Source organism: Hippopotamus amphibius, chromosome 4 (assembly GCF_030028045.1).
Source record: "Hippopotamus amphibius kiboko isolate mHipAmp2 chromosome 4, mHipAmp2.hap2, whole genome shotgun sequence".
In the NCBI taxonomy this organism is placed as follows: domain Eukaryota; kingdom Metazoa; phylum Chordata; class Mammalia; order Artiodactyla; family Hippopotamidae; genus Hippopotamus; species Hippopotamus amphibius.
Window position 1 is genome coordinate 126,048,761 of NC_080189.1, and position 26,121 is coordinate 126,074,881.

Genomic DNA, 26,121 nt, shown 5'->3' on the forward strand with positions numbered 1-26,121 from the left:
TACAGGGAACCTCATTTTCCCCATCTTGTAAAATGCCGTGAAGGCCTGATAGGGTTGTTATGAGGATCGAATGAAATTTGTCTGTATCTGAAGGGGATTTAGAAGGCATACAGAAACAATTAGGTTTTAGGAGTCCTTCTCAATGTTCGAGACTAATGTAAAATGAATTAAGCTATGTATTAAATGTATGTTATCAAGTAACACACTTGGTGGTGCTATAGAGGTTCATTATCTTATATATCTCATATGTTTAATATTTGAAATGCCCGTTTCTGAAATTTATCAATTCGATGATTTCTCCTAGCCATTAAACTTGAAGTTTCAATTTTCAAAAGTGAAGTCTATTACAATTTTCAGATGAAACCTAGCAGTTGAGGAAATCTCCATAGGTAACATTCTCTGCCTTTTTTGAGTGTATAAATTAATGTTAAGAAGGGGAAACTGAGATGAAGCGAGAGAGTAGCACAGACATATATATACTACCAACTGTAAAATAGTCAGTGGGAAGTTGTTGTATAACAAAGGGAGTCCAACTCGAGGATGGAAGATGCCTTAGAGGACTGGGGCAGGGAGGGTGGGGGGGACTCGAGGCGGGGGAGTCAAGGAAGGGAGGGAATACGGGGATATGTGTATAAAAACAGATGATTGAACCTGGTGTACCCCCCAAAAAAATAAATTAAAAAAAAAAAAAAAGAATAAAATAAAGTGTTTTGATTGCACAATGAACTGTGATTTCTAACTCCCTCTCCCCCCCGCCCCCAGAAAAACACAAAACATTGTCTTGTCTTGTGTCAAGCATTCTTTTGCTTGGAGTAACCAAGACCCTTCCTAAATGAAATGAGAATTCTAATTCTTTTTGCAAATTTTCATATTTTCAGCAATTCATGATCGTTTGATTTTTTTTTTCTTTAGAGACCTAGGAAAGAAAAGAAAGATATTCGTTTGAAGTGCCTCGATAGAAAGAAAACCCTACCACATTTTCATGACAGAAAGCAAAATTACATAAATATAGTGACTTTCGTATTGGCAAATTCTTTATAGTAGTTTAAGACAGACTTAAAAACTTCAAGTTTTAGAGTTTAGAAGTACAGCAAGCATTTAATCAATGACTTTATTTCTCATAGAGCAGACCCGGACCCAATCTGACATTCAAAACTAAGAAATAAAAAATATTGGAATTTCTTATTTGCCAGTAGGTAAATTCTCCATTCTGTACATGAAAGCAGGTAACCAAAAGTTCTTGAGTTTCAAATTTCAAATTAAAATTTGACCTGTTGTCATACTTTTCATTTTTTAGGAGAAGAGTTCATCTTTAACTTGCTTAACTGTCAATATAAATAATATTAATATAAATTTAATATAAGTACCCTCAAATTTTAGTGACTTTTTTATATACAAGGCACCATGCTAAGTGCCGTGGAAGACTGAATTTTAAAGTTCACTTGATCCTCAAGAATGAACAATCCAGTTAGGATTCTTAGAGCTATAGACATGGAAAGTTGATAAACAATGCAAGGTCATAAATACAAAGATCCGAAGGAATGGTATATAATGTAAGAGTCCAGGGAGAAGAAAGATGATCTCCAAGAAGGCTGATAAGAGAGAATATCATGAAAGAGGGCTAAATTGGGATCTCATGGTGGGCACGGTTTATGGAGAAGACAGGAAGAGGCTTTCTCGGTGTACAGGTTGGTGTTCCAAAAACTAGAAGGACTTGGATTAGACCGGCTCAGCAGTGTGTGTTACTGAAGTGACAGACATGATAAAGATGGGATCAGATGGGAAAACCAATCGGGTTAAAATCATGAAGAGAAAGTCCTGAATGCTAGACTAAACTAGTAGTTTCAAAACCATCCGTGGTTTTACAGTGTGGACCATAGAAGAGCTGAGCCTATTTTCTTGATGATGTTGTCGTTGAAAGTAGCTTATTTGGAAGGTTAGAGGTGAGAATAAATTTTTAAATATGCTTCCAAGTCCGTGCTATTATAGAATAGCAAATTACTACATGATAAATGAAGATGGGGAAAAACTAAGTTTTTGGAGAACATGTGAATAGCTGTTCTGAATCTAGGAAGCTCCAGAAATAAAAGCCTAAACCTTTTCTCTGTCAGTAATTTGAAAACTGTCATCCGGATTGGCAAAGACTCTTAGGAAGGCAGGACAATTTGCAAAGGCCCTGTGGAGGTGTAAATAGGACTAAATAACGTCCTCTGTCCAGCCTTCGCCTTTGACTGATCATCCTTGGAAGACGCAAAATTCATCAGACCCTTTGTCCACTCTGTTGTAGATACACTGTCCTGAACTGTGACAAAGAAATAATCCTAAAGGAAGACACGCAACATGAACTTACTTTGCACGAGACACTGGGTTTTTAACTGTAGTTATTTCAAATGAGCCCTGTACTAACAAGCCACTGAAGTTGGCTCCCATTTTCCCACCAGGCACCTGTGCACAATGGTTTGACTGTCAGAGCTCTAACACCAGCAGAACTTAGTGAAGGGAGTAGTACAGTGAGGGAGGTAAGTACCCATGCTCTGAAGTCAGAAAACCCAGGTTAGAGTCCCAGTTCTGCCACTTACCAAATGTGTGGCCTTGTTCAACGTTACCTGAGTAATGTTGGCTCTTCAGTCTTCCCATCTGCAAATAAGCTTGATGATAATAGTATCGATGTCTACTTTTTAAGTTATGAGCACTAAATGAAATAATACATATGAAGTATATAGATAGAGCCAAATGTCAACAATGTCAGCCATAATTATTTCCTTTATTATTTTTCCTCAGCCCCAAACTCCCTAAATTACTTACTACCTACTCAAATGCCACCGTGTAAACCATGCAGTGAACCCATAACAACAAAGCAGAGTCGGTATGTTGGCTTTAAAACAAGAGACACAGCAAAGCACAGGTCTGGGGCTTTCCTGCTTAATCTCCTCTGGTCTGCCTCAATGTTTATTTCCACAGCAAGTCCCAGAGACAGGCCATGAGTCACTCAACAAGCATTTAATAGCACACCCACTATGGTCCAGTCCTTGAACAAAAGATTAACTCAAATCTTAACCCAAAGATTCATAAAAGAACCCCTGATGCTAAGAAGCTCACAAACCAGACTAGTAGTGGGAACTGGGGATCTGATTATCTGCACTATGATACGATGTAACGTAAACTCCAGGAGGCCAGGGTGTTGGTCTGCCGTGGTCACGGCTGTATCCCCGGCACTTAGGAGGGTGCCTGGCACAAGAAGCATTTGTCACATGAATGAGAAAAGAGTGGATATTTTTACTAAACGTGTGCACATCTGGGAGTATGAAGTAGAGCTGGTGGGAGTGAGGAGGAAAGGGGGAGACTTCTTATAGGACAAATACAGATAAAGCAGAGAATCATAAAAGTAGTAAATAAATATATACTATACATTTTAACTTAGAACATTGACATATATTCATTTTTCTTATTCTTTTTTTTCCCTTTTAAAAGGAATTTTATTGAGGTATAATTGACATACAATAAATTGCATATACTTAAAGTCTACAATTTGGTTTTTTTCTTATGTCACCTATTTTATGCATATTAATGTATATATGGCAATCGACATAGATTCATTTTTCAGTCTTTTGATATACTTATTTTTTCTTTGAATAAAGTCCAGTAATCAGAGTTTATTGACCCTTTCTAACATAAACTAGTCATCATCCCTTATGTATGATTTCCATTCATATTTCTTGAAGTGAACCAAGAAGTTAAAGATACTCCTGAAACAATCATAAGGCTAAATAGTTCTCGCTTCTTAGGGTTCTCCTCCACCTTCTGTAATGGCTTCATCCATGTTTAATTCCATAGATTTTTAGAATAAGTACTTCTTTATAAGGTCTTAGCAAAACATTTGATGCCGTTTTCAAGAAACAGCTCTCTGGCTTTCCTCACACGTTTCATCAGTTTACCTGATATTTGTTTGAATAACACCTCACCAAGTGCAACTGGAATAAACAGGTTTGGCAGCAAACGCAGCTCCCCTGGTGGGAGCAGCAGCACCCAGGCACCCCAGGCAGAGCTGCGTGCGGTGGACATCAGCTGGTGTGTCTCACGCAGGGAAATACGTCAGTCCAGTTGTCTGCTCGTTGAAGATTCGTTAAGGAGCGTTTCTAGAATATTGAAAGGGTAGGTCTTCTTTGAGGGAACAAGGAATGAGGATGGAGGGACATGCAGCCATAGAGAACAGCACAACCAAAAGCATCGAGCCATGAGCAGAAGGGGCCCTTTGGCATAGCTGTGAATAGCTTTCATGGCTGGAGCTCAAGATGGAAAATGGCCAAGGGGTGAGGCTGGCAAGGCGGGCAGGGACGCAGAGCAGGAGGGAGCGTGCATTCTCATCATCATGCAGGGCAGCCGGTCTTCAGTGACGGCCTTCCAGCAGATGTGACCTCCGCCTTTCCCCCCTTGCCACCTGCACAGCCTTCGGAAGCACCTGCTCCTGCCGTCCCAGCTTAGAACTTGGGAAATTCTCAGAGACTTTCAAGTCAGGAAAGGACTTGATCAGAGTTTCGTTCTATTAAGATAATTCAGACAGAGCCATGGACATCGGCTAGGGGGGGGGAGGAGGGCGGTTGCAGATGTCAGGGTGAGAGGCACTGAAGAGGTGGTTTAAGGGGAGGGCAGTAGGACTAGAGAGAAAGGGACTCCAGAGAGATTTCTAATCTTGTTGCATATGCTGAGTGAAGAATAGGAAAGAATCTGGATGACACACAGATTTCTAGCTTTAGTACCTTTTTAAGAAGGGGTGACCGCCTTCACAGAGATAGGAACTAGCAGAGGAAAGAAAAGGTGATGCATTTTGCTGAGTCTGCAGTGTCTCTGGGATAACTGGGTGGAGGTGTGGAGTAGGCAGACAGAAGTAATGTGCTTCCAGTTTATGGAAACAGGGCTGAGGATGTATGTATAGGAATCATCACATACAGGGCACAGTCAGAGCCGTGCATGTAGAGGAGACATGCGTGGAGCGGGCGTAGAAAGAAACGGAACACTGTAGAACTCTAGCATTTAAGCAGCAAGTCTAAATACGAGGCGTGTTGAGGAGACTGAGAGGGATGAGGAGAAATGGGGGGCCAGGGTGGGATAGGAACCTTGGGGACACTCTCTCAAGACGGAGAACTGCAGAAAGAACACTTAGGATGGAAAACAACCGGCTAAGGCTTCATCACTAAAAGATCATATGCTATTAAATATGATCCAAGGAGCTGAGAAGCGATGGGAAGTAGAGAAATGGAGACAATTATTCTAAACCATCTTTCCACTTATCTACAAAGCTAGTGGGGGATATAGAATCATTTCAGAGGAGAGACACTTGGGGGGGGGCGGTGTTTGCACCAAATGGGAGGAGCCAGGAGAGAGAAAGGGGATTGAAAACATACAGAAGAGGAGGAGGAAGAGGAGGAGAAGGCATCTAGAACACAGGCAGATGGAGAATAACTATCTCCTCCTCTTTCATTTCCCTCCTGTATTAACCCCTTACTCACTTCCTCCCCTCAGTTGTTGCTGTAATGTGAGAAGTTTGTGTAGAATTAAACGCCTTCATCTAATTTGAAGATCAGTCTCCAGTGTTTTTGTGAAGGTGAAAAAAACGAATGAAATCTTTCCCTCTGCTCCTGCCACTGCTGTCCTTCTAATTCTAGTGACTAGAGAAAGGTTGCTTTTTAAGAAATATCCAGTTAATTTTTTTTTGAATGACAGAGTTTTGTGCGGGATTTCAGTGTTGTGTTGAAAAGCAATCACTAAAATGGAAAACAATGCTCAAATTACACAAGTAGTCTGGAATTCAGTTCACTGCAGAGTTGTTCTAAGAATCCTGAAGGACCCATCAGGCTCCTGAGACGTTGAACTTTTATGCAATACTAACCAAACCTTTCTTCCATTCAAAGGTATCACGTTCTCTGCTACAAGTGGTGTGAAGAGCCTCCTTTGAGCCCTGATACCTGTGCCACCATTTTGGAAAAAGCTGGTCTTGATAACTGGGCTCTTGGAAAAACCAAAGTAATGTTTTCATGTAGTTTTCAAGAAAAAAAAATAATACTTACAGTGGATATACTGAGAATTACATCTTACAGTGATTGAAAATACCATGGCTTTTCATGTTGTAGAATCGCTAGCTTGAAATAGGGGAAGAAAATGGATAAATTCATAAAGGTTCCCTTCTTCAGAATTAAACACTTTGCTCTCATAAAGGTTTCTTCTAAAAAATTCAAGAAAAATATATCCTGAAGATTTATCTGAAAAAGGATGGAATGTATGAGTCTAGAAAACAGTCTGTTATATTTTCTCTATTTTATCACCACCAAATATAGTCAAAAAGCTATCGAGAATCATGATTTCAATAGGATTCTGTTTTTCTTTTTTTTCCTAATTCTTAAATCTGCTTTTGTTGTAAACTTGAAATTTATCCGGAGTGACATGTGATTACTAGACTCACTATAGGTGTTTGGATATTAGTGTGTTTATGTATCAGATTTGAGAGCCTGTGAGATCTCAGTTTACTTAATCCCTTAAAGCAGCGGTCCCCAACCTTTTTGGCACCGTGGACTGGTTTCGTGGAAGACAGTTTTCCCATGGACCGGGAGTTGGGGGGGTGGGGATTAGGGGTTGGTAGGGATAGTTCAGGTGATAATGTGAGCTATGCAGAGTGATGGGGAGTGACAGATGAAGCTTCTCTCGCTGGCCCGGACTGCCGCTCACCTCCTGCTGTGCGGCCCCGTTCGTAACAGCCCTGGGGGTTGGGGACCCCTGCCTTAAAGAATGAAGTACAAAATTAGAACCCATTTTGAATATGGAAGTAAGCTAGGTGGGTTCTTGGAGAAAGGATGCATTTACTTCTCAGATATCCTCAAAGTGTTACAAACAAGATGGGGATAAGGAGATAAACAGGGTACCAGGTCTTGGAAGTACACTAATGTATCAGTGGGGAGGATGGAGAAGAAAAGCCGAGCTAAGGCAGAGCAGCGCTCAGATTGACCACTCGAGTAACTGCTATCAGCCACTCCATAGACATAGACTGAACTTCCACACTTGCCAAGACATTTATATTAGCTTTGGGAGGTGTGGGACAGAATTTTCATAATGTTCAGATGAAAAATTAGGCCTGTAAGTTATCTGTTTTATATATAATATTGCATATATGTCAATCCCAATCTCCCAGTTTATCCCCCACCCCCCACCATTTCTCCCTTGGTACCATCAGTTTGTTTTCTACACCTGTAACTCTAGTTCTGTTTTGTAAATAAGTTCATTTGTACCATTTTTTTAGATTCTACATAAAATGATATCATATGATATTTGTCTTTCTTAAAACTGATTCACTTTGCTGTACAGCAGATAATAACAGAACATTGTAAATCAACTATACCGCAATAAAAATTCATTAAAAAAAAAGTAAAGTTAGGCCTGTGACAATTTAAGAAATTTTTTTAAGTGTTCATCTTATACTGAGTGTCCTACATATTCAGTAATCCGTATTTCCTTTAGTATTTAGTAAGGGGAATTTCTGAGCATTAAGAAATATGTATTTTATCCACATCATTTTCTTTCAGATTCCCACAAAGATGAATTTTATCAGGCTGAAATCTCATGATTTATGGTCTGAAACACATGCCTAACTTCAAATGGAGTTTTAACTTGTTAAAAGGCCCTGTGCAGTTCCAGTTTTGCATGATATTTAAGTAGCATTTTAAAGCTATTTGTATTTTTCCATTTCACCTTTTCCAACTCATTAAGATGGATAAAAGTATCCAATATAAGAACATTTCTAATGCTGTGCAAAAAAAAGTGATGACCTTTTTAGACAGATTGAATTTTAAATGACTTGTCAACAGTAGAATGAACTAAATATATTAACATCTAGAGTCCTGTAGAAATTAAAACTAAATTCAATCAAAACCTATAATGCTAAACTGTTGGCCCTTGGTGCCAGGATTCCAAGTGCTGAGAGAATTCTATAGTCAGGGTTACCAGATCTCATGACTCAGCTCTTAAATTTGAATTTAAGTGGCTTTCTTAGTGGATTCAATAAACTCTCTTTGAGGTGACTTTCATTAGTAAATTTAGCCATTAAAATAAAAACTATACCTTCCTATTTCCTGGGAGTGGTTGAAAACTCTTAGTTCAGAGCAACTCCAAGCCTTCAGGCTCCCCTGTTGCTCCAATTCATTTTGATTTTAGAATCATCAGAAATCAGTCCTTCTATCTTCATGGTGGCCACTGGGTCCAGAGGGGAAGTTGTTTGTTCTGCGTGTGGCCATCTCTCTGCCTTATTCTCTCCACTGACCACGCTATGAGCCCCTGGTTTGTTCACCTTGTTTCCCAGCACATAAATACAAAGAATAGGTCTCAATAAACATTTGGTGAATGAACTCCTGTAATTGTCCTCTCTCCTACAAACAGATTTGTAAGATTTTTAAGTTCGGGAAATATAATGATCTTTTCTTTCAAAAAGCATAAAAATTAGCTTTGCCCAGAGTATCTGATGCTAAAACTTTGATAAAAGAGCTTGGTATCCTCCACTCATGTTGGCCCATCCAACAAAACCTAGGTATCTGTTGCAAATAAACAGTATGACTGTTAAACTATATTCCTTCTCAAAGAGGGATTTTCTTCAAACATAACAATCTGTAGTGTCATAGCAACATCCAGGCCAAAGAAGCAAAAGATAATGATTTCCAAAATCTAAAACTATTCAGAATTTGATCTAGTCTTCAGAGCACTGCACATGAGTGTTTCACACCTGCATGCCATAGTTTTATTTGTGTTTTCTTTTAATTCTTTTAAGGTGTTCCTTAAGTACTATCATGTGGAACAGTTAAATTTAATGCGGAAGAAAGCCATTGACAAGCTTATTTTGATTCAAGCCTGTGTCCGAGGATTCCTGGGTTCAAGAAGATACCAAAAAATACAGGAGAAAAGGAGAGAGAGCGCTATAATAATACAGTCAGGTAATTACTCAGACCATCTCACGGTGTAACAAAACATAATGTTATGTTTAGATGTGGGTATGAAATCAGTTCTTACTTACAAACCTGCAGTGCTTACATAGCTTTCATGTTTAATTCCAAGCTCTGTTACTGCGATACTTTCTCTGCTAAATCTGAATGACTGTGATAGTGATTGACAATTTTAATATCTGAATAAATGTTTTGTTTTAAACAAAATAATTTTTAAATTTCCTGTCACAGTGAAACACAATTGACCTATTGTGCAAGATACAGCAAGTGACTGAATTAATTGTAAATCTCAAGAATCATATTATTATAAGCCATTGGACAATAACATTTTCCCTACTTTATTTCAAAGGTTACACTTGCCATAATTTTTGACGGCTTAATGAAATCTCATTTTGTTAAAGGGCATCCATTTCTTTCTATGAACTGTAGGGAAATAATATTTATAATCATACTTCACAAATTTTTATTAAATGTGTTAATAGACTTTGGATTTCTCTTTCCATTTTTCTATAAGAAACTAGATTCAGAACCGAGCACGGCTTAATGCAATATCTTTCAAAAACTTCTGACTAGATATTCATAGTAAAAAATGTATTTTACTCTGTAACCCGATACACACACATACTACAAGCAATGCACTCTGATAGTTTTCTATTCGAGTTTATTCCCTTTAATTTCTAGGTAGTGGATTCTGTCCACTAAATCAATTTTGTGATCCACTGTTTATTTGCAGCCTATATTCTGAAGAACACAGATGTGGTGGGCAGAGTAGCTGACTAACATTCAGAAGATTCAAGTTCCAGTTCCAATCTGTCAATCTGTAACAGCTCGTCATCATCTTTTGGAATTTTAAGCCCTTAACTTCTCACTGCGACATCAGAAACGCAAACCCTGTAACTTGGGATTTAATTCTTTATCCACAATTCCAAACTTCATAAAACGCTGAAAAAAGAGGCTTTTCTTAACTCATTTGGGAGTGAAACATGACCTAATATTCACAGTCCTCTATTCATCCCACTTAGTAAAAATCGTGGGTTTTTCTGGAGAAATATTCACATGTTTGACTATGGAAGGCTGACTTGTCATGGGGAATGGTACAGAGTGTATGTTATTTGTCCTGAATTACTTTTCTAAAAAATTTTTTAAACAGTTTAAATCTGAATTCTCAAATATACCTGGTTCCAAGGATAATTGGCCAAAAGGTCCAAACAATGTGCTTAGATAATAGGGGTTTTCTCCCATGAGTAGCTGAACATGGCAGAAATAAAAGGAACAATAGCAGATTTTAAGCAAATGAGTGAGTACACATTGTCTTTTTTCATCAACTTAGCTCATCTCTATCATTTTAGTTTCATCTTAATGCTCCCCTTAATACGAAAGGTACTTTATTTTCTTGTTAAACCTTGTCATCTGAAAGAGTCTTGTTAATGAGTCCCATATTTTTTATGAACCTGTTCTATTTGGGGTCTTTAATTTCATTTTCCTCTTTGACATTGATGGTCAAAACCCATTTGTTTCTACCCATTGAAGTAATGTTTTTTATTTATTATAATTAACACTACTCTGGGGGAAAAAAAGATGGCAGTGAAGTAGAGGGACGTGGAATGCGTCCCTCTCCACAGATGCATTGGGAATGCACCAAAAGACGCAATAATTCCCACAGAGAACCAACTGAACACCAGCAGATGGCCTCGGACACCAGAAAGGACCGCAAGGATCCCTACACAACCGGTAGGGAGGCATCTACGACGGCTCAAAGAGGGTGAAGCGGCGGAGCTGTGGCAGACGGGAGGGAGTGAGAAACACATGGAGGGTCCGCACCGCAGCTCAGCCTTCCCGGACTGAGACGTCGATTCACAGCTGAACAGAGGGTCCGGGAGTGGGAGCACGGGAACTGGAGAGCTGGTTCAGGGTGAGAAAAATTGTTGCCAGTAAGGTGACGGACGGAGAGGACAGGAAGGAAGAGGCCTGCGGCGAGGAGTGCCTGCCCCTGAGAGCTGCCTGGCCATGATGGCAGCTGGATGCTGCGGGCTCGCGGGCGGGGGGGAGGAACTGCGGGCATACTCTCTCTCTCTCTTTTGGCGCCTGAAGCAGGCAGTGGAGAGATGCCCTGTGGGCCACCTAGGGGGTTAAGGCTAACAAGTACCCTCAGGCACTTGGGCAGGGCTAGATTAAAACCCCTTGGAACTGTGGCAGCAGGGAGGCTGCCGAGAAAAAAAAAAACCCAAGAGAGGCCCAACTCTGAGACTTTCTGTTTACACCTGAGCCACCGGCGTCTCTCTGCAACAGGCACCTCCAAGCCTGACTGAAACAACAGTGCGCCACTGCTCACTCACTCCCAGGGGAAGGAGCCACTATTGTACCCTCTCCCTCCCCACACACCAGCACTTACAGACCAACAATAAAGGAAGCTCTGCTAGTCACAGAATAATACAAAAAACCCAAGGCAAGTAGAAGGACACTTACAGCTGAGACTCTAAGGAAATATTAGTATCAATCCTATTGAACTGGTCCATTCTGGGATCAGTTCTGGATTTTTTTCTTCCTTTATTAACCATGATCTTAGTCCTAAGGGATCTACAAGTTTTATAACATAATCTTTTTAATGCTATTTTTATTCTATTTTTATTTTTTTGCCTTTTTATATACTTCTATTTCTAGCTAAGTTTTTGGTAGTATGGACAATATATCTCTCATACCTTCCTTTCATCCCTATCTTTTATACATTTCTATTCCTTTTTATTTGCATATTTCCAATCACACTATGCTCTTCTGTTCCCCTTTCTTCCATCCATTTTTAGTTTGTTTTATCTTAGCATACTTATAAGCAACACTATCCATCTGCTCAGACTCCTTGCTCTATTCTCCAGATGACGCACTGCCTTGGTATTTAATATTAGGCTTTTGTCTTTATCTTAGTTCTTAGTACAATTGTCTAATTTCATTCTGAGAATCTCCATTCTGTCTGGTGGTACCCTAGCTCTTTTTTATATTTGATCCTAGCTTACAAAATCTCCCTGGATTAATGTTTGTATGTGTAAGGTGTTATTTGTTTGTTTGTTTGTTTTTGCTTTTGTTTCTGATTTATTCTGTTTCGGTTCTCAATTTCTGTTGGGTTTCTCTTTGAATATCTGATAGCATACTGGGGTTCTTCTGTCAGGTCTTTCCAGAGCCTTATGTCCTAATGGATTCAGTAATTATGTGTCTTATACATGTAGGTGATTCCTAGACTTAGTATTTGTTTAACCCAACATTCGGACATTAGTCTGAGGCTTGGACAGTCTTCTATAAACACCTCTATTGCCAGGACAAGCAACCACAAAAGTTTGGAAAACCATGAGGAAACAAAGAAACACCATGCAGGCAAAGGAGCAGGAAAAAAACCCACAAGACCAAATAAATAAGGAGGAAATAGGAAAAATGCCTGAAAAAGAATTCAGAGTAATGACAGTAAAAATGATACAAAATCTCGATAACAAAATAGAGAAAGTACAAGAAACAGTTCATAAGGACTCAGAAAAACAAACAGCAATGGATAACAAAATAACTGAAATTAAAAATACTCTAGATGCTATAACCAGCAGAATGACTGAGGCAGAAGAACGAATAAGTGAGTTGGAAGATAGAATGGGGGAAATAAACGCCACAGAGCAGGAAAAAGAAAAAAAAATAAAAAGAATAGAAGACAGTCTCAGAGACCTCAGTGATAACATTAAGCGTACCAACATTTGAATTATAGGCATCCCAGAAGAAGAAGAAAACAAGAAAGGGTCTGAGAAAATATTTGAAGAGGTTATAGTGGAAAACTTCCCTAACATGGGAAAGGAAATAATTAACCAAGTCCAAGAAGCACAGAGAGTCCCATACAGAATAAACCCAGGGAGAAATACACCAAGGCACATATTAATCAAACTAACGACAATTCAACACAAAGAAAAACTATTAAAAGCAGCAAGAGAAAAGCAACAAACAACATATAAGGGAAAACCCATCAGGATAACAGCTGACCTTTCTACAGAAACTCTGCAGGCCAGAAGGGAATGGCAGGATATACTGAAAGTCCTGAAAGAGAGAAACCTACAGTCAAGAATACTCTACCCAGCAAGAATCTCATTCAGATTTGAGGGAGCAATCAAAAGCTTTCCAGACAAGCAAAAGTTAAGAGAATTCAGCCTTACAACAAGTGCTAAAGGAACTTCTCTAAGTAGGACACACAAGAAAAGGAAAACACCTACAAATACAAACCCAAAACAATTAAGAAAATGGTAACTGGAACACACATGTCAAGAATCACCTTAAATGTAAATGGATTCAATGCTCCAACCAAAAGACACAGACTGGCTGAATGGATACAAAAACAAGACCCTTCTATATGCTGCCTACAAGAAACCCACTTCAGACCAAGGGATACATATAGACTGAAAGGAAAGGGATGGAAAAAGATATTCCGTGCAAATGGAAGTCAAAAGAAAGCTGGAGTAGCAATACTCATATCAGACAAATTAGACTTGAAAGTAAAGACTGTTACAAGACACAAGGAAGGACACTACATAATGATCAAGGGATCCATTCAAGAAGAACATATCACAATGGTAAATATCTATGCCCCAAACATAGGAGCACCTCAATACATAAGGCAAATGCTAACAGCCATAAAAGGGGACATCGACAGTAACACAATAGTAGTGGGAGACTTGAACACCCCACTTACATCAATGGACAAATCATCCAAACAGAAAATAAATAAGGACACACAAGCTTTAAATGACACATCAGACCATCTCGACTTCACTGATATTTATAGGACATTCCATCCAAAAGCGACAGACTACACTTTCTTCTCAAGTGCACACGCAACATTTTCCAGGATAGATCACATCTTGGGTCACAAATCAAACCTCAGCAAATTCAAGAAAATTGAAATCATATCAAGCATCTTCTCTGACCACAACACCATGAGACTAGATATCAATTACAGGAAAAAAACTGCAAAAAATACAAACACATGGAGGCTAAGCAATTTTCTATTAAACAACCAAGAAATCACTAAAGAAATCAAAGAGGAAATCAAAAAATATCTAGAAACAAACGACAATGAAAACACAACAACCCAAAACCAATGGGACACAGCAAAAGCAGTTCTAAGAGGGAAGTTTATAGCAATAGAGTCCTACCTTAAGAAACAAGAAAATTATCAAATAAACAACCTAACCTTACACCTAAAACAATTAGAAAAAGAAGAACAAAGAAACCCCAAAGTAAGTAGAAGGAAAGAAATCATAAAGATCAGAGCAGAAATAAATGAAAAAGAAAGGAAGGAAGCAATAGCAAAAATTAATAAAACTAAAAGCTGGTTCTTTGAGAAGATTAACAAAATTGATCAACCATTAGCCAGACTCATCAAGAAAAAAAGGGAGAAGATGCAAATCAACAGAATTAGAAATGAAAAAGGAGAAGTAACAATGGACACCTCAGAAATACAAAAGATCATGAGAGACTACTACAAGCAACTATATGCCAATAAATTGGATAACCTGGAAGAAATGGATACATTCTTAGAAAAGTACAATCTTCCAAGACTGAACCAGGAAGAAATAGAAACTATGAACAGGCCAATCACAAGTACGGAAATTGAGGCAGTGATTAAAAATCTCCCAACACACAAAAGCCCAGGACCAGATGGCTTCACAGGCAAATTCTATCAAACATTTAAAGAGCTAACACCTATCCTTCTCAAACTCTTCCAAAATATTGCAGAAGGTGGAACACTTCCAAACTCATTCTACGAGGCCACCATCACCCTGATACCAAAACCAGGCAAAGATGTCACAAAAAAAGAAAATTATAGACCGATATCACTGATGAATACAGATGCAAAAATCCTCAACAAAATACTAGTTAACAGACTCCAACAGCACATTAAAAAAATCATACACCATGACCAAGTGGGGTTTATCCCTGGGATGCAAGGATTCTTCAATATACACAAATCAATCAATGTGATACATCATATCAACAAATTGAAGGATAAAAACCATATGATGATCTCAATAGATGCAGAGAAAGCTTTTGACAAAGTTAAACATCCATTTATGATAAAAGCTCTCCAGAAAATGGGCATAGAAGGAAATTACCTCAACATAATAAAAGCCATATATGAGAAACCAAAAGCCAACATCATTCTAAATGGGGAAAAACTGGAAGAATTCCCTCGAAGAACAGGAACAAGACAAGGGTGCCCACTCTCACCATTATTATTCAACATAGTTTTGGAAGTTTTAGCCACAGCAATCAGAGAAGAAAAAGAAATAAAAGGAATCCAAATTGGAAAAGAAGAAGTCAAATTGTCACTCTTTGCAGATGATATGATATTATATATAGGAAATCCTAAAGACTCTACCAGAAAACTGCTAGCACTAATTGATGAGTTTAGTAAAGTAGCAGGGTACAAAATTAATGCACAGAAATCTCTTGCATTCCTATACACTAACAGCAGAAGAGCAGAAAGAGAAATTAAGGAAACTCTCCCATTCACCACTGCAACAAAAAGAATAAAATACCTAGGAATAAACCTGCCTAAGGAGGCAAAAATCTGTATGCAGAAAACTTTAAGACACTGATGAAAGAAATCAAAGACGACACAAACAAATGGAGGGACATACCATGTTCCTGGATTGGAAGAATCAACATAGTGAAAATGTCTGTACTACCCAAAGCAATTTACAGATTCAATGCCATCCTAATCAGATTACCAATGGCATTTTTCACAGAACTAGAGCAAGAAATCTTACGATTTGTATGGAAACACAAAAGACTCCAAATAGCTAAAGCAATCTTGAGAAGGAAAAATGGAGTTGGAAGAATTAGTCTTCTGACTTCAAACTATACTACAAGGCCATAGTGATCAAGACAGTATGGTACTGGCACAAAAATAGAAAGGAAGATCAATGGAATAGAGTAGAGAACTCAGAAGTAAGCCCAAACACATATGGGCACCTTCTCTTTGACAAAGGAGGAAAGAATATACAATGGAAAAAAGACAGCCTCTTCAATAAGTGGTGCTGGGAAAATTGGACAGCAACATGTAAAAGAATGAAATTAGAACACTTCCTAACACCATACACAAAAAGAAACTCAAAATGGATGAAAGACCTAGAAGTAAGGCCAGACACTATAAAACTCCTAGAGGAAAACACAGGCAGAGCACTCTATGACATCCATCAAAGCAAGATCCTTTTGGACCCACCTCCTAGAATCATGGAAATAAAATCAAGAATAAACAAATGGGACCTCATGAAACTTAAAACTTTTGCACAGTGAAAGAAACCATAAGCAAGACTAGAAGGCACCCCTCAGAATGGGAAAAAATAGTTGCCTATGAAACAACAAACAAAGGATTAATCTCCAAAATATACAAGCAGCTCATGCAGCTTAATACCAAAAAAGCAAATAACCCAATCCACAAATGGGCGGAAGACCTAAATAGACATTTCTCCAAAGAAGACATACAGATGGCCAACAAACACATGAAAAGATGCTCCACATCACTAATCATCAGAGAAATGCAAGTCATAGCCACAATGAGGTATCACCTCACACCAGTCAGAATGGCCATCATCAAAATATCTAGAAATAGTAAGTGCTAGAGAGGGTGTGGAGAAAAGGGAACTCTCCTGCACTGTTGGTGGGACTGTAAGTTGGTACAGCCACTATGGAAAACAGTTTGGAGGTTCCTTAAAAAACTAGAAATAGAACTACCATATGACCCAGTAATCCCACTACTGGGCATATACCCAAAGAAAACCATAATCCGAAAAGTAACATGTACCATCATGTTCATTTCAGCACTATTTACAATAGCCAGGACATGGAAGCAACCTAAATGCCCATCAACAAATGAATGGATACAGAAGATGTGGCATATATATACAATGGAATATTACTCAGCTATAAAAAAGGATGAGATGGAGTTATATGTAATGAGGTAGATAGACCTAGAGTCTGTCATACAGAGTGAAGTAAGTCAGAAAGAGAAAGACAAATATTGTATACTAACTCACATATACGGAATCTAAAAATGGTACTGATGAACTCAGTGACAAGACAAGAACAAGGACACAGGTGCGGAGAATGGACTGGAGAACTCGAGGTTTAGGGGGGCGGGGGGTGAAGGGGAAGCTGAGACGAAGTGAGAGAGTAGCATAGACATATATATACTACCAACTGTAAAATAGCCAGTGGGAAGTTGCTATATAACAAAGGGGGTTCAACTTGAGAATGGAGGATGCCTTAGAGGACTGGGACGGGGAGGGTGGCAGGGGGAATCGAGGGAGGGAGGGAATACGGGGATATGTGTATAAAAACAGATGATTGAACTTGGTGTTAACCCCCCCCCCAAAAAAAAAACCACTACTCTGGGCCTTATGTGTTTCAGCTGTGAGAGGACATCTAGCCAGGAAACAAAGGAAAGAAATTGTTAACATGAAAAACACAGCAGTAAAAACCGTTCAGACTCAAGATCAGGAATTTGACTACAAGAAAAACTTTGAAAATAAAAGGTAAGATAATGTTCATTCTTATACCATCTTGACATTATAGATTTTTCACATCTGGAAAGTCACAAAATAAAGTCCACAGTGAACAAGATGTGGTACATACATGCAATGTTATATTACTCAGCCATGGAAAGGAACGAAATACTGCCATTTGCAGAGACGTGGATAGACCTAGAGACTGTCATACAGAGTGAAGTAAGTCAGAAACAGAAAAACAAATATCACATAATATCACTTATATGTAGAAGCTAGAAAAATGGTACAGATGAACTTATTTGTAAAGCAGAAATAGAGACACAGATATAGAGAACAAACTTAACGGATACTAAGAAGGAAGAGGGGTGGGATGAATTGGGAGATTGGGATGAACCTATATACACTACTATATATAAAATAGATAACTAATGAGAACCTACTGTATAGCACAGGGACCTCTACTCAGTGCTCTGTGGTGACCTAAATGGGAAGGAAATCTGAAAAAGAGGGGATATATGTATACATATAGCTGATTCACTTTGCTGTACAGCAGAAACTAACACAACATTGTAAAGCAACTATACTCTAATGAAAATTAATTAAAAAATAAAATAAAGTCCACATTCTTTCTCATACCTGATCAAATTCCTAACAGTGATGCATGAAATGTCAGTGACACCCCGTGGCCACTTCCATGCTCTTTATGCTGTTTGAGAGTTTGTTGGCATTTCACTCTGATGACCACACTTCCCTTCTCCAAGAAGAGCTTATCTTCAAACAAAGGGGAAATCATTCCAAATGTCCTTTGGAAAGGGTATTAATAAAGTAACAACTGTGAAATTTTGGCTAACATATTATAAGATCATGAACCGTAGCAGGGACACTTCTTTTCCTTTAATTTTGTAGGATATTTTCTGTGATCGGTAGATGTAGAGCTTATCAAAGTACAGCATGCCAACCTAGTGAACATACCCTACTTACTGGTCTGAAATCTAGATATAGTTTCCACATCTCCTCACTGTAGGTACTTTGTTTGAAAACAGACATATCTTGAAGTGATTAGCATTTTGATACCTCAGTAAGTGAAATTATGCTAGGATAATCTAAGTTGAAGCTGGTTTTCTCATTATTTGAGTAGCCATCACAGTTGTTGCTAGAGACAGCATTTTGGGGAAACGCTTGAGTGTTGTGACTTGATAAGTTTTTATTTTGAGCTGTTTTGTCCCTTTTGCTTTTCTCCCAACATAATGTTACATGTGCTATTGCCAAACAAGGTAATAAGCTCTAGTTTAGTATCATATATTCCAATGCACTATATTTTACACAGGGAATCTTTTGTGAAGAAACAGACAGAGAATATAGTCTCTACTAATGAAACAGTCATTCCAACTCCAAATAATAAAGGGAGTACATCTGTAGTGAAGACTTCTACTTTCAGAGCTGAGGGGGAAGCCACGAATGCTATGGAAAGTAACTACAGAGGATATCAGACTCCGAAAAAAGTGAACAACGTTTGTGAGGAAGAGGCTAAGCAAGGATTATATCTGGTGGGGGACGCTTGGGCAGAAGTAAACACCAATAAGAAGTATATGAAAGACTTGGAAGAAAATAGTACATTAAGGAAGGTGGAAAAGGAGGACACTGTGGTCCAGAATTACTATCAGAGGTACACAGAGGAAAGGAATTTTGAAGACTCAAAAACAGCATATCTAGAAAGGAAGGCCGTATCAGAAAGACCAAGCTACCCAGGACTGTGCTTAGCAGAGAAGGAGACTTCAGCTCCCAAGCAGCCTTCTTTTAAAAAAACTTTAGAACCTAGTCTTAGCCAAAGTTCGGTTTGTCAAAATGCAAATAGCAAGGAAAAAGAAAAGAAGACATCTGTGGTCACCCAGAACGCACCTGTATGCAGCCGTCCGAGGAGCCACCTGGGGCATGAGGTGGTCCGAGAGAGGCACGTCGAACCAGCAGTGAGAGCCCAGGAAGAAGAAGACAGAGCGGCCGTGTTCATTCAGAGCAGGTACCGGGGCTACAAGAGGAGGCAGCAGTTGAGGAAGGACAGGACGTCTTCTTCTAGAAACCAGACGGTTGTTGCACCACTGACAGAAGTAGCAAGAAATGCTCACAATTTGTATTCCTGTCCCACAAAACTGGAGGAATCCTGTAACAGCAGGATGCCAAGTGATAGAGACGCGAAAGCGATTTCAGAAAAAGAAGCGTGTGATTTGGCAATTTTTTCAAAACAGGTATGTAAATGAATAGATTTGTTTACTAGTGCAGATCTCTGGGAACTCCCTGATACCTGAGTAAACAAACAATTGATAACTGATATATTGTTTCATCTGTTTTTATGAGGCTGCAAACCTTTTCAATAAAATGTCTCAGGGGCTGTGCTATTGGAATAGCCATACATTTTTAAAGCAATTTTCTATGGTAAAAATAGATTAAAATATGATGGAAATCATGTGTAGTAAAGAGACTGACTAGTCATTGATTTCTACAGCCTGCTAAAATGCTGGCACTTGACAATGCAAATTTCCATGTGCCTGAGATCTTCCTTTATAGCTAAAAAAAAAAAAGTTTTCAAAATCCTCTAAAGTCTATGCTTTCTCTACCCCGGATTTTGAGAAGACATAATTAGGTATCAGAATCTGATTGTAGCATTACTGAGCATATATACAATGAAGATAACAGTGTACATGTCCCGTCATGGCAGTGAGGAACCATAAGGAAAAAACACAAAGGAAAATTCCCTCTTGGAGGATGTTGGTGGGTGTGTTTCAGCTGTTTCTAGAAGGGGCAGTCGGTTTTAGGGCTTCTCCTGGGTGTACATGGAACTCTGAATCAGTGCTATGGAGAGATCACAGGCCCCTGTCTCTGCCCCACTCTGGCTCTTTCTCTCTTTCTTGATTTGAGATTTGACCTTGAGAAACCCCCTTTATGTTGTTTCTCCTGTGTAAAGTGAAGGATTTTCACTAGATGACCTCTGAAATGCATATTATACATTAATATGTACTACCAGGGAAGTCAATAGTGTATGAAGTCATAGAAGAAATGTCATAATGGCTTAGTTCAAAGAAGGATCACCTGTTACTCCTGAGTCCCTAAACTCTGCTCTTTGTCTGACGGTGGCTGAGCCCACAGGAAACACAGTAACTGCCCTTGGACACCCCCTCACTGTTATGGGTGTGGCCCAAATGTCTCCAATCTCTAGCTGTTCATAAACCTGCCACTGATGTATTTAGCCCCTTTCTGTTCTTTTTTTTTTTTTTTTCAGCACATGGAAATAGTGAGTTTAATATACATGCAGTCCTTCCTTTCCTTGTGATAAATCTGCTCACTCTAAAGACCAAAGCAGAGCTTAGGACCGTGACCTGCCATGCAACTGAGACACTCAGGGGACGTAGAATCACCAGGCATCCCCCCAGAGCCAGCTAATAACACCACAGGGGTGGATTCAGGGCAGCTGTGTTAACAGACAAGGTAGAAGCAGAAGGACCAGGTTGGAAAAAGGAACAAGAAGAAAGAGAAAGAGTAGTGCTGAAGTCTAGACAGGAAAGGAGAAAGGTTAACACAGTCACAGTCAGCAGAGGGGTTCCTTGGGATAAAAGCAGAAAAGCCACGGCAGCAGGATGGTAAGGACAGAAGCCAGGTATCAGGGACCACGGGAAGGAGTTTTCAGGAGAGTGACATGTTTGGCAGCTTTGAGTGGAAAATGTGAGATGAGCAAGTAGTGCAAAGCGGGAGGTTTTGTCAAGTGAGGATTTTATCTGACCTTGGTACAGGGTCAGGGTGAGTCCTGGAGAAGAAGTACGTGAGAGCCCAGGGGGATCAGATCAGGAACTGATCAGACCCCAGTGTACCTGTGGAGCTTGCTGAGTTCTTTTCCTTGATTTAATCTCACATGTGACCTTCTTTTTAGATATCAAAGCTATCTGAAGAATATTTCATTCTGCAGAAAAAACTGAATGAAATGATTTTGTCAAAGCAACTGAAGCCTCTTTATCCTGGTGTCTATCCTCATAAGGCAATTACTAGACGAGTTTCTTCCCAACGCTTCATCTCAGGTAAAGGTGAATACAGTTGGAAATTCCCAAAGGGACAAGCAAAGCCAGATACTTTATTTATTAGTTCCTCACCTTTATTTGATGGCAGATTTGGGGTGACTGTGTTCTGTCTTGGCAAGAACCTTCATTTCATTTAAGTTTTTATAAGTATCAATAGATACACACTTTTCCAAAATGTTCCACATCCCTCCTACTTTCTCTGATTTCATTCTCCTTTTTTCTGTTTTTTTTTTTTCCTTTTTCCCCTTTATGTACACTTTAACTAGAACTTGGCATAGGACACCAGAAGAGAGTAGAAAGGGATGGGGTTAGGGATGGGGGAGGGGAGCAGGGTGCAGTTTTCGTAAGAGGGAGCAAACAAGTGAATAGATCTATTCCTTCTGTCAAAATCTGTACATTAAGTAGGAGGTACAAATCTCCGTTCAGATGCACTAAACCCAGATGCACTATTAAATTTTCTTCTTATCAGCCTAAGTCACACTCTACCCGTATTCACTAAACTGGCGGCGAATTCAAACTCAGGAATTATCAGACCTTCCCATCCGCAGGGCTGTGCAAAGGCCCTGGGGCCTTATATACCCACCAGAGGATCAGGTAGAGCCTGTAGTCACACAGTTACTGTTGTGACACTCATCTCCTAGCTGGCCTCGTGACCTCTGCAAGTTGCGAGGCTCTGGCGCCCCCATATGTGCAGGAAGCACCAGGAAATTGGCGAGTCGGGAGTCTCACCTGGTCCACACACGCTCCAGGCAGCCCTCCTCCCTGCATCCTTACCGTGTCTCCCAGGGGCAGCCGCTGACGACCCTGCGGACCCGTGTCTGGGAGAGTCTGCATTTATTTTCCTTTGTTCCTTTTCCCTTGGTTTCTCGGAGGTCCTCCACCCTTCAGGGCACCTGGCACCACCTCTGCACTGAGTTCTGCTCTTACCAAAGGCCAGACCAGTGCCAACCTCAGGTAGCTTCTGTGAAAGTCCCTTAGGCAGGGAAAGACTAAGATGAGCCCAGCTATTTGTCTGATATGGGAGGAAGGGAAAATACCTTAATGTTTCAATCATTCTGTCACATTGTTTACAAGAATTGTGTGAAGCTTTAAAAAAAAAAAAAAAGCTACCACTAAGTGTCTGCCCTTCCCAACCCTGCTGCTCCCAGGCGCCCCCTCCCAGACCTCTTGCTGTGAAGAAGCAGCTTAGCAAGTCAGAGCCCAGAGGCACATTAGCTTGAGTGCCACCGATGACCCCTGACCAGAGGCCTGCTTGCTGGCAGGAACGGAGAGGGGGCTCGGGGGCTTCAGCCTCCATCTCGGTTGTGTGTGCAGTGGCCCTGGTGGGGGCAGTGATGTGCTGGGGGTGGAGGGAAGCTTCCCTAAGCAATTCAGTACAGTCGTTGGCGGGGAGGGGGTGGCGGGGGTCCTGGCGGGGGAGTGAAGGCTGCCAGTGTACTGCCATGGCTTGCGCTTTTGAACATCCAGGGAGTTCTGTGTGTGTACTGTGTTGTGTATGTGTGTAGACGTGTTTACTGAAAATGTTTTAAGGTGCACAGCATGATGATTTGATGCCCATATACCTGGTGAAGTATGACTATAGTCAAGCTAATTAACACATCTTCTCCTCACATAGTTACCTCTTTTTGGCGTGTGTGTGATGAAAGCACCTGAAATCCACTCTGCTAGCACATTCCCAGGATTCAGTACAGTATCACTACCTGTAGTCACCATGCTGTACGTTGGCTCTCTAGGCTAACTCATCCTGCACACCTGCAGCTTTGTCCCCTTTGACTAACATCTCCCCATTTCCCCCACCTCCCCACCCTTGGTAACCACCGTTCTGCTCTCTGCTTCTAGTGTTTGACTTTTTTAGATTCCACATATAAGTGAGATCATGAGGTTTTTCTTCTTTCTGTGTCTGGCTTATTTCACTCAGCGTAATGTCCTCCAGCTTCATCCATGTTGTCCCAAATGGTAGGATCTTCTTTAAGGCTGAATAATATTCCACTGTGGGGGGTGTGTGTGTGTGTGTGTGTGTATTTCATTCATCTGTTGCTGGACACTTAGGTTGTTTCCCAATCTTAGCTCTTGTGAATAATGTTGCAGTGAACGTAAACATATCATTTAAGGTACTGATTTCATTTATTTGGGATATATGCCCAGGAGAGGGATTGCTGGATCATATGGTAGTTCTATTTTTAGTTTTTTGAGGAACCTCCATGTTGTTCTCTGTAATGGCTGAACCAATGTACCTTCTCACCAAAGGTGTGCAAGGGGTCTCTCTTCTCCACATCCTCATCAGCATCTGCTTCTCTTATCTCTTTGGTAATAGACATCCTAATATGTGTGAGATGCTATCTCATTACGATTTTGATTGGTATGAAAGCACTCTTTCATATACTGTTGGCCACTTGTATGTCTTCTTTGGAAAAATGTCAGTTCAGGTTGTTTGCCAATTTTTTAATCTGGTTGCTTGGTGTTTTGTTTTGGCTATTCATTTTCCTGTTACCCTAACACACTTATTCATCACACAGCAGACATTTAGTCATGGCTTATTAATTGGCTAGAAAGCTGTTTAATTTCCTCCAAGAGTTATATGTGGAGCAAAGTATAGTGGTTAGTGGAGTGAAGATTTAAAAGTTTGGTTTTTATTAAAACAAAAAAAAATCTCATTACATTCTTTAAATGTTCATTTATGTTTGTATGTCGTATGCCTTTAAACTCCTTCTAGTCAGGGAAAGCCTTATATTGTAGAAGGCCTAATAGGTAGATGTCCTATCCCCTTAGGTCATCAGAATCGCTAACCTCGCAGTGCAAGCAGCTGCCCACACCTGCAGAGGCAGATTTAGCCGATGTGCTGTGGGACCTGCCAGCTGGGCTTCAACAGGCCACCCCTGCAGCACTGACCTTCATGGCAAACCATACCTCCTCGTGAAAAATTTCACTCGGAAAACCAAATCAAGCTTATTTATAAATAATTCTGTCACTAAAATAAGCTTGAGTCACTTGAAATTTTAATTATCCCATGCCTCTCAAAAATCTACAGGCATCTTCAAATCATTGCTATACCCAACTCCATTGTAGGACCTCAGTCAACCTTAGCTGGATTAAGTAAAGTGATCTGGGGAAGCTTCTTACCTATTCTAAAGAAAGCCCTAGAAAATGTGGATAATAAATGAGGATAATTAAATTTTCAACTTAATTTTAACAAGCTGTAACCTTATTTTATAAGGTTTCTCTCTCCGAGACAAATTTTTTAATGTGTGAAAGTGTCAAAAGTAAAATAATTCCAAATGAAAACTGGAGGCCTAATTATAAAATAAGGTAAGTACAGAAACTGCTTATTTTATACCTTTGATAATAATTGTTATAAATTGAAACTGATAGGAGTTAACTGCACCTGCATTTTCATTGAAAGAAGTATAGTATAGGATTTATATAACTAGAGCATGGCCATTTGATCATAGAGTTCTATGCTGTCGTATTCAGAAATATACAATGAAATTGCTTTATTTCTCTTTGAATAATGTGCAGAGTTGCTCCTTTGGGGGGGATGTTTTTCTTCTTAAATATGGTACACCTGGCAATTTGTGTTGACCATTGTGAAGAGAATAAAAAGATTAACTGTAGGATAAATACACCCTTATAACACAAAAGATATGATTAACTGCAGGATAAATACACCCTGATAACACAAAGACATATTTTCTTTCTCTCTTTTTACAAAGAAGCTGTGACTGTCCAACGGGCTATAATTTTTTAATGGGTTGCAAGGTTAACAAATAAGGACACTATGCTAATTCCAATGCTTCATTTACATAATACTGTCAGTAAATTCAGCTCTAAATCAGAGCAGCACCTTGCCAGGCATACATACAGTAGATATAATGAAAGTGCTTTTGTGTTGCTTTCAGAGTAGATGTCAGAAGAAAATAGCAATTTTCTATGTATTTCTAAATTTTTATGGCATCTAGATTCATGCCAGTCCTAATATTTTCAGTTATTGTGGTGCAGATTTGGTATTTTTTTTAAGTATGCCTATCGTTTTACCACTGTAATGCTGGCCCCTAGAAATGCATTTTGCAAACTATCCAGGAACACATCTCCACATGTATCAGTAAACATATTTACATCCATGTAGAGACCAAATAGCTCGAATAATGTTGGGTGATATATACTTTCTAGGAGTTTTTTTTCATTAAGAGTAGAAAGTAAAGAGAAATGAGAAGTTGTATTGTTTCCCACCCAACATACCTCTGGTGAACACTCATCTTGCTAAATTTGTTTGCTACTATTCTCTCTTCATAAGAAATAATATAAATTCCCCAAAAATCTTTAAAAAAACAACAAACTTCAGTATCCAAAAACAAATAATTTTATTTACAATGCTGCTATTTAGTGAATATTTATTTTTAGCATTTTAATTATATTAAATACTAATCATAAAAGCAGTTTGCCTTACATAGGTTTACACTCTGAATTATCGATTTTTGGTGAGTTAACTGATTTAATTCCAACAAAACAGTTGACCTAGAAGCCTTCAATGGAAACAGCTAACTTTCTGCA

At 39.4% G+C, this 26,121-nt stretch overlaps 1 protein-coding gene across 1 annotated transcript in view; it reads left to right on the forward strand.

The window, feature by feature from the left end:
* The window catches only part of MYO3A (myosin IIIA), a 197,314-nt gene that overhangs the window by 142,679 nt on the left and 28,514 nt on the right, over window positions 1-26,121 (forward strand). Inside the window, exons 27-31 of the mRNA XM_057732602.1 lie at window positions 5,910-6,021; window positions 8,807-8,969; window positions 17,413-17,536; window positions 18,837-19,752; window positions 21,429-21,573. Coding sequence (XP_057588585.1) covers window positions 5,910-6,021; window positions 8,807-8,969; window positions 17,413-17,536; window positions 18,837-19,752; window positions 21,429-21,573 — 1,460 coding nt within the window. The remainder of the gene's footprint in view (window positions 1-5,909; window positions 6,022-8,806; window positions 8,970-17,412; window positions 17,537-18,836; window positions 19,753-21,428; window positions 21,574-26,121) is intronic.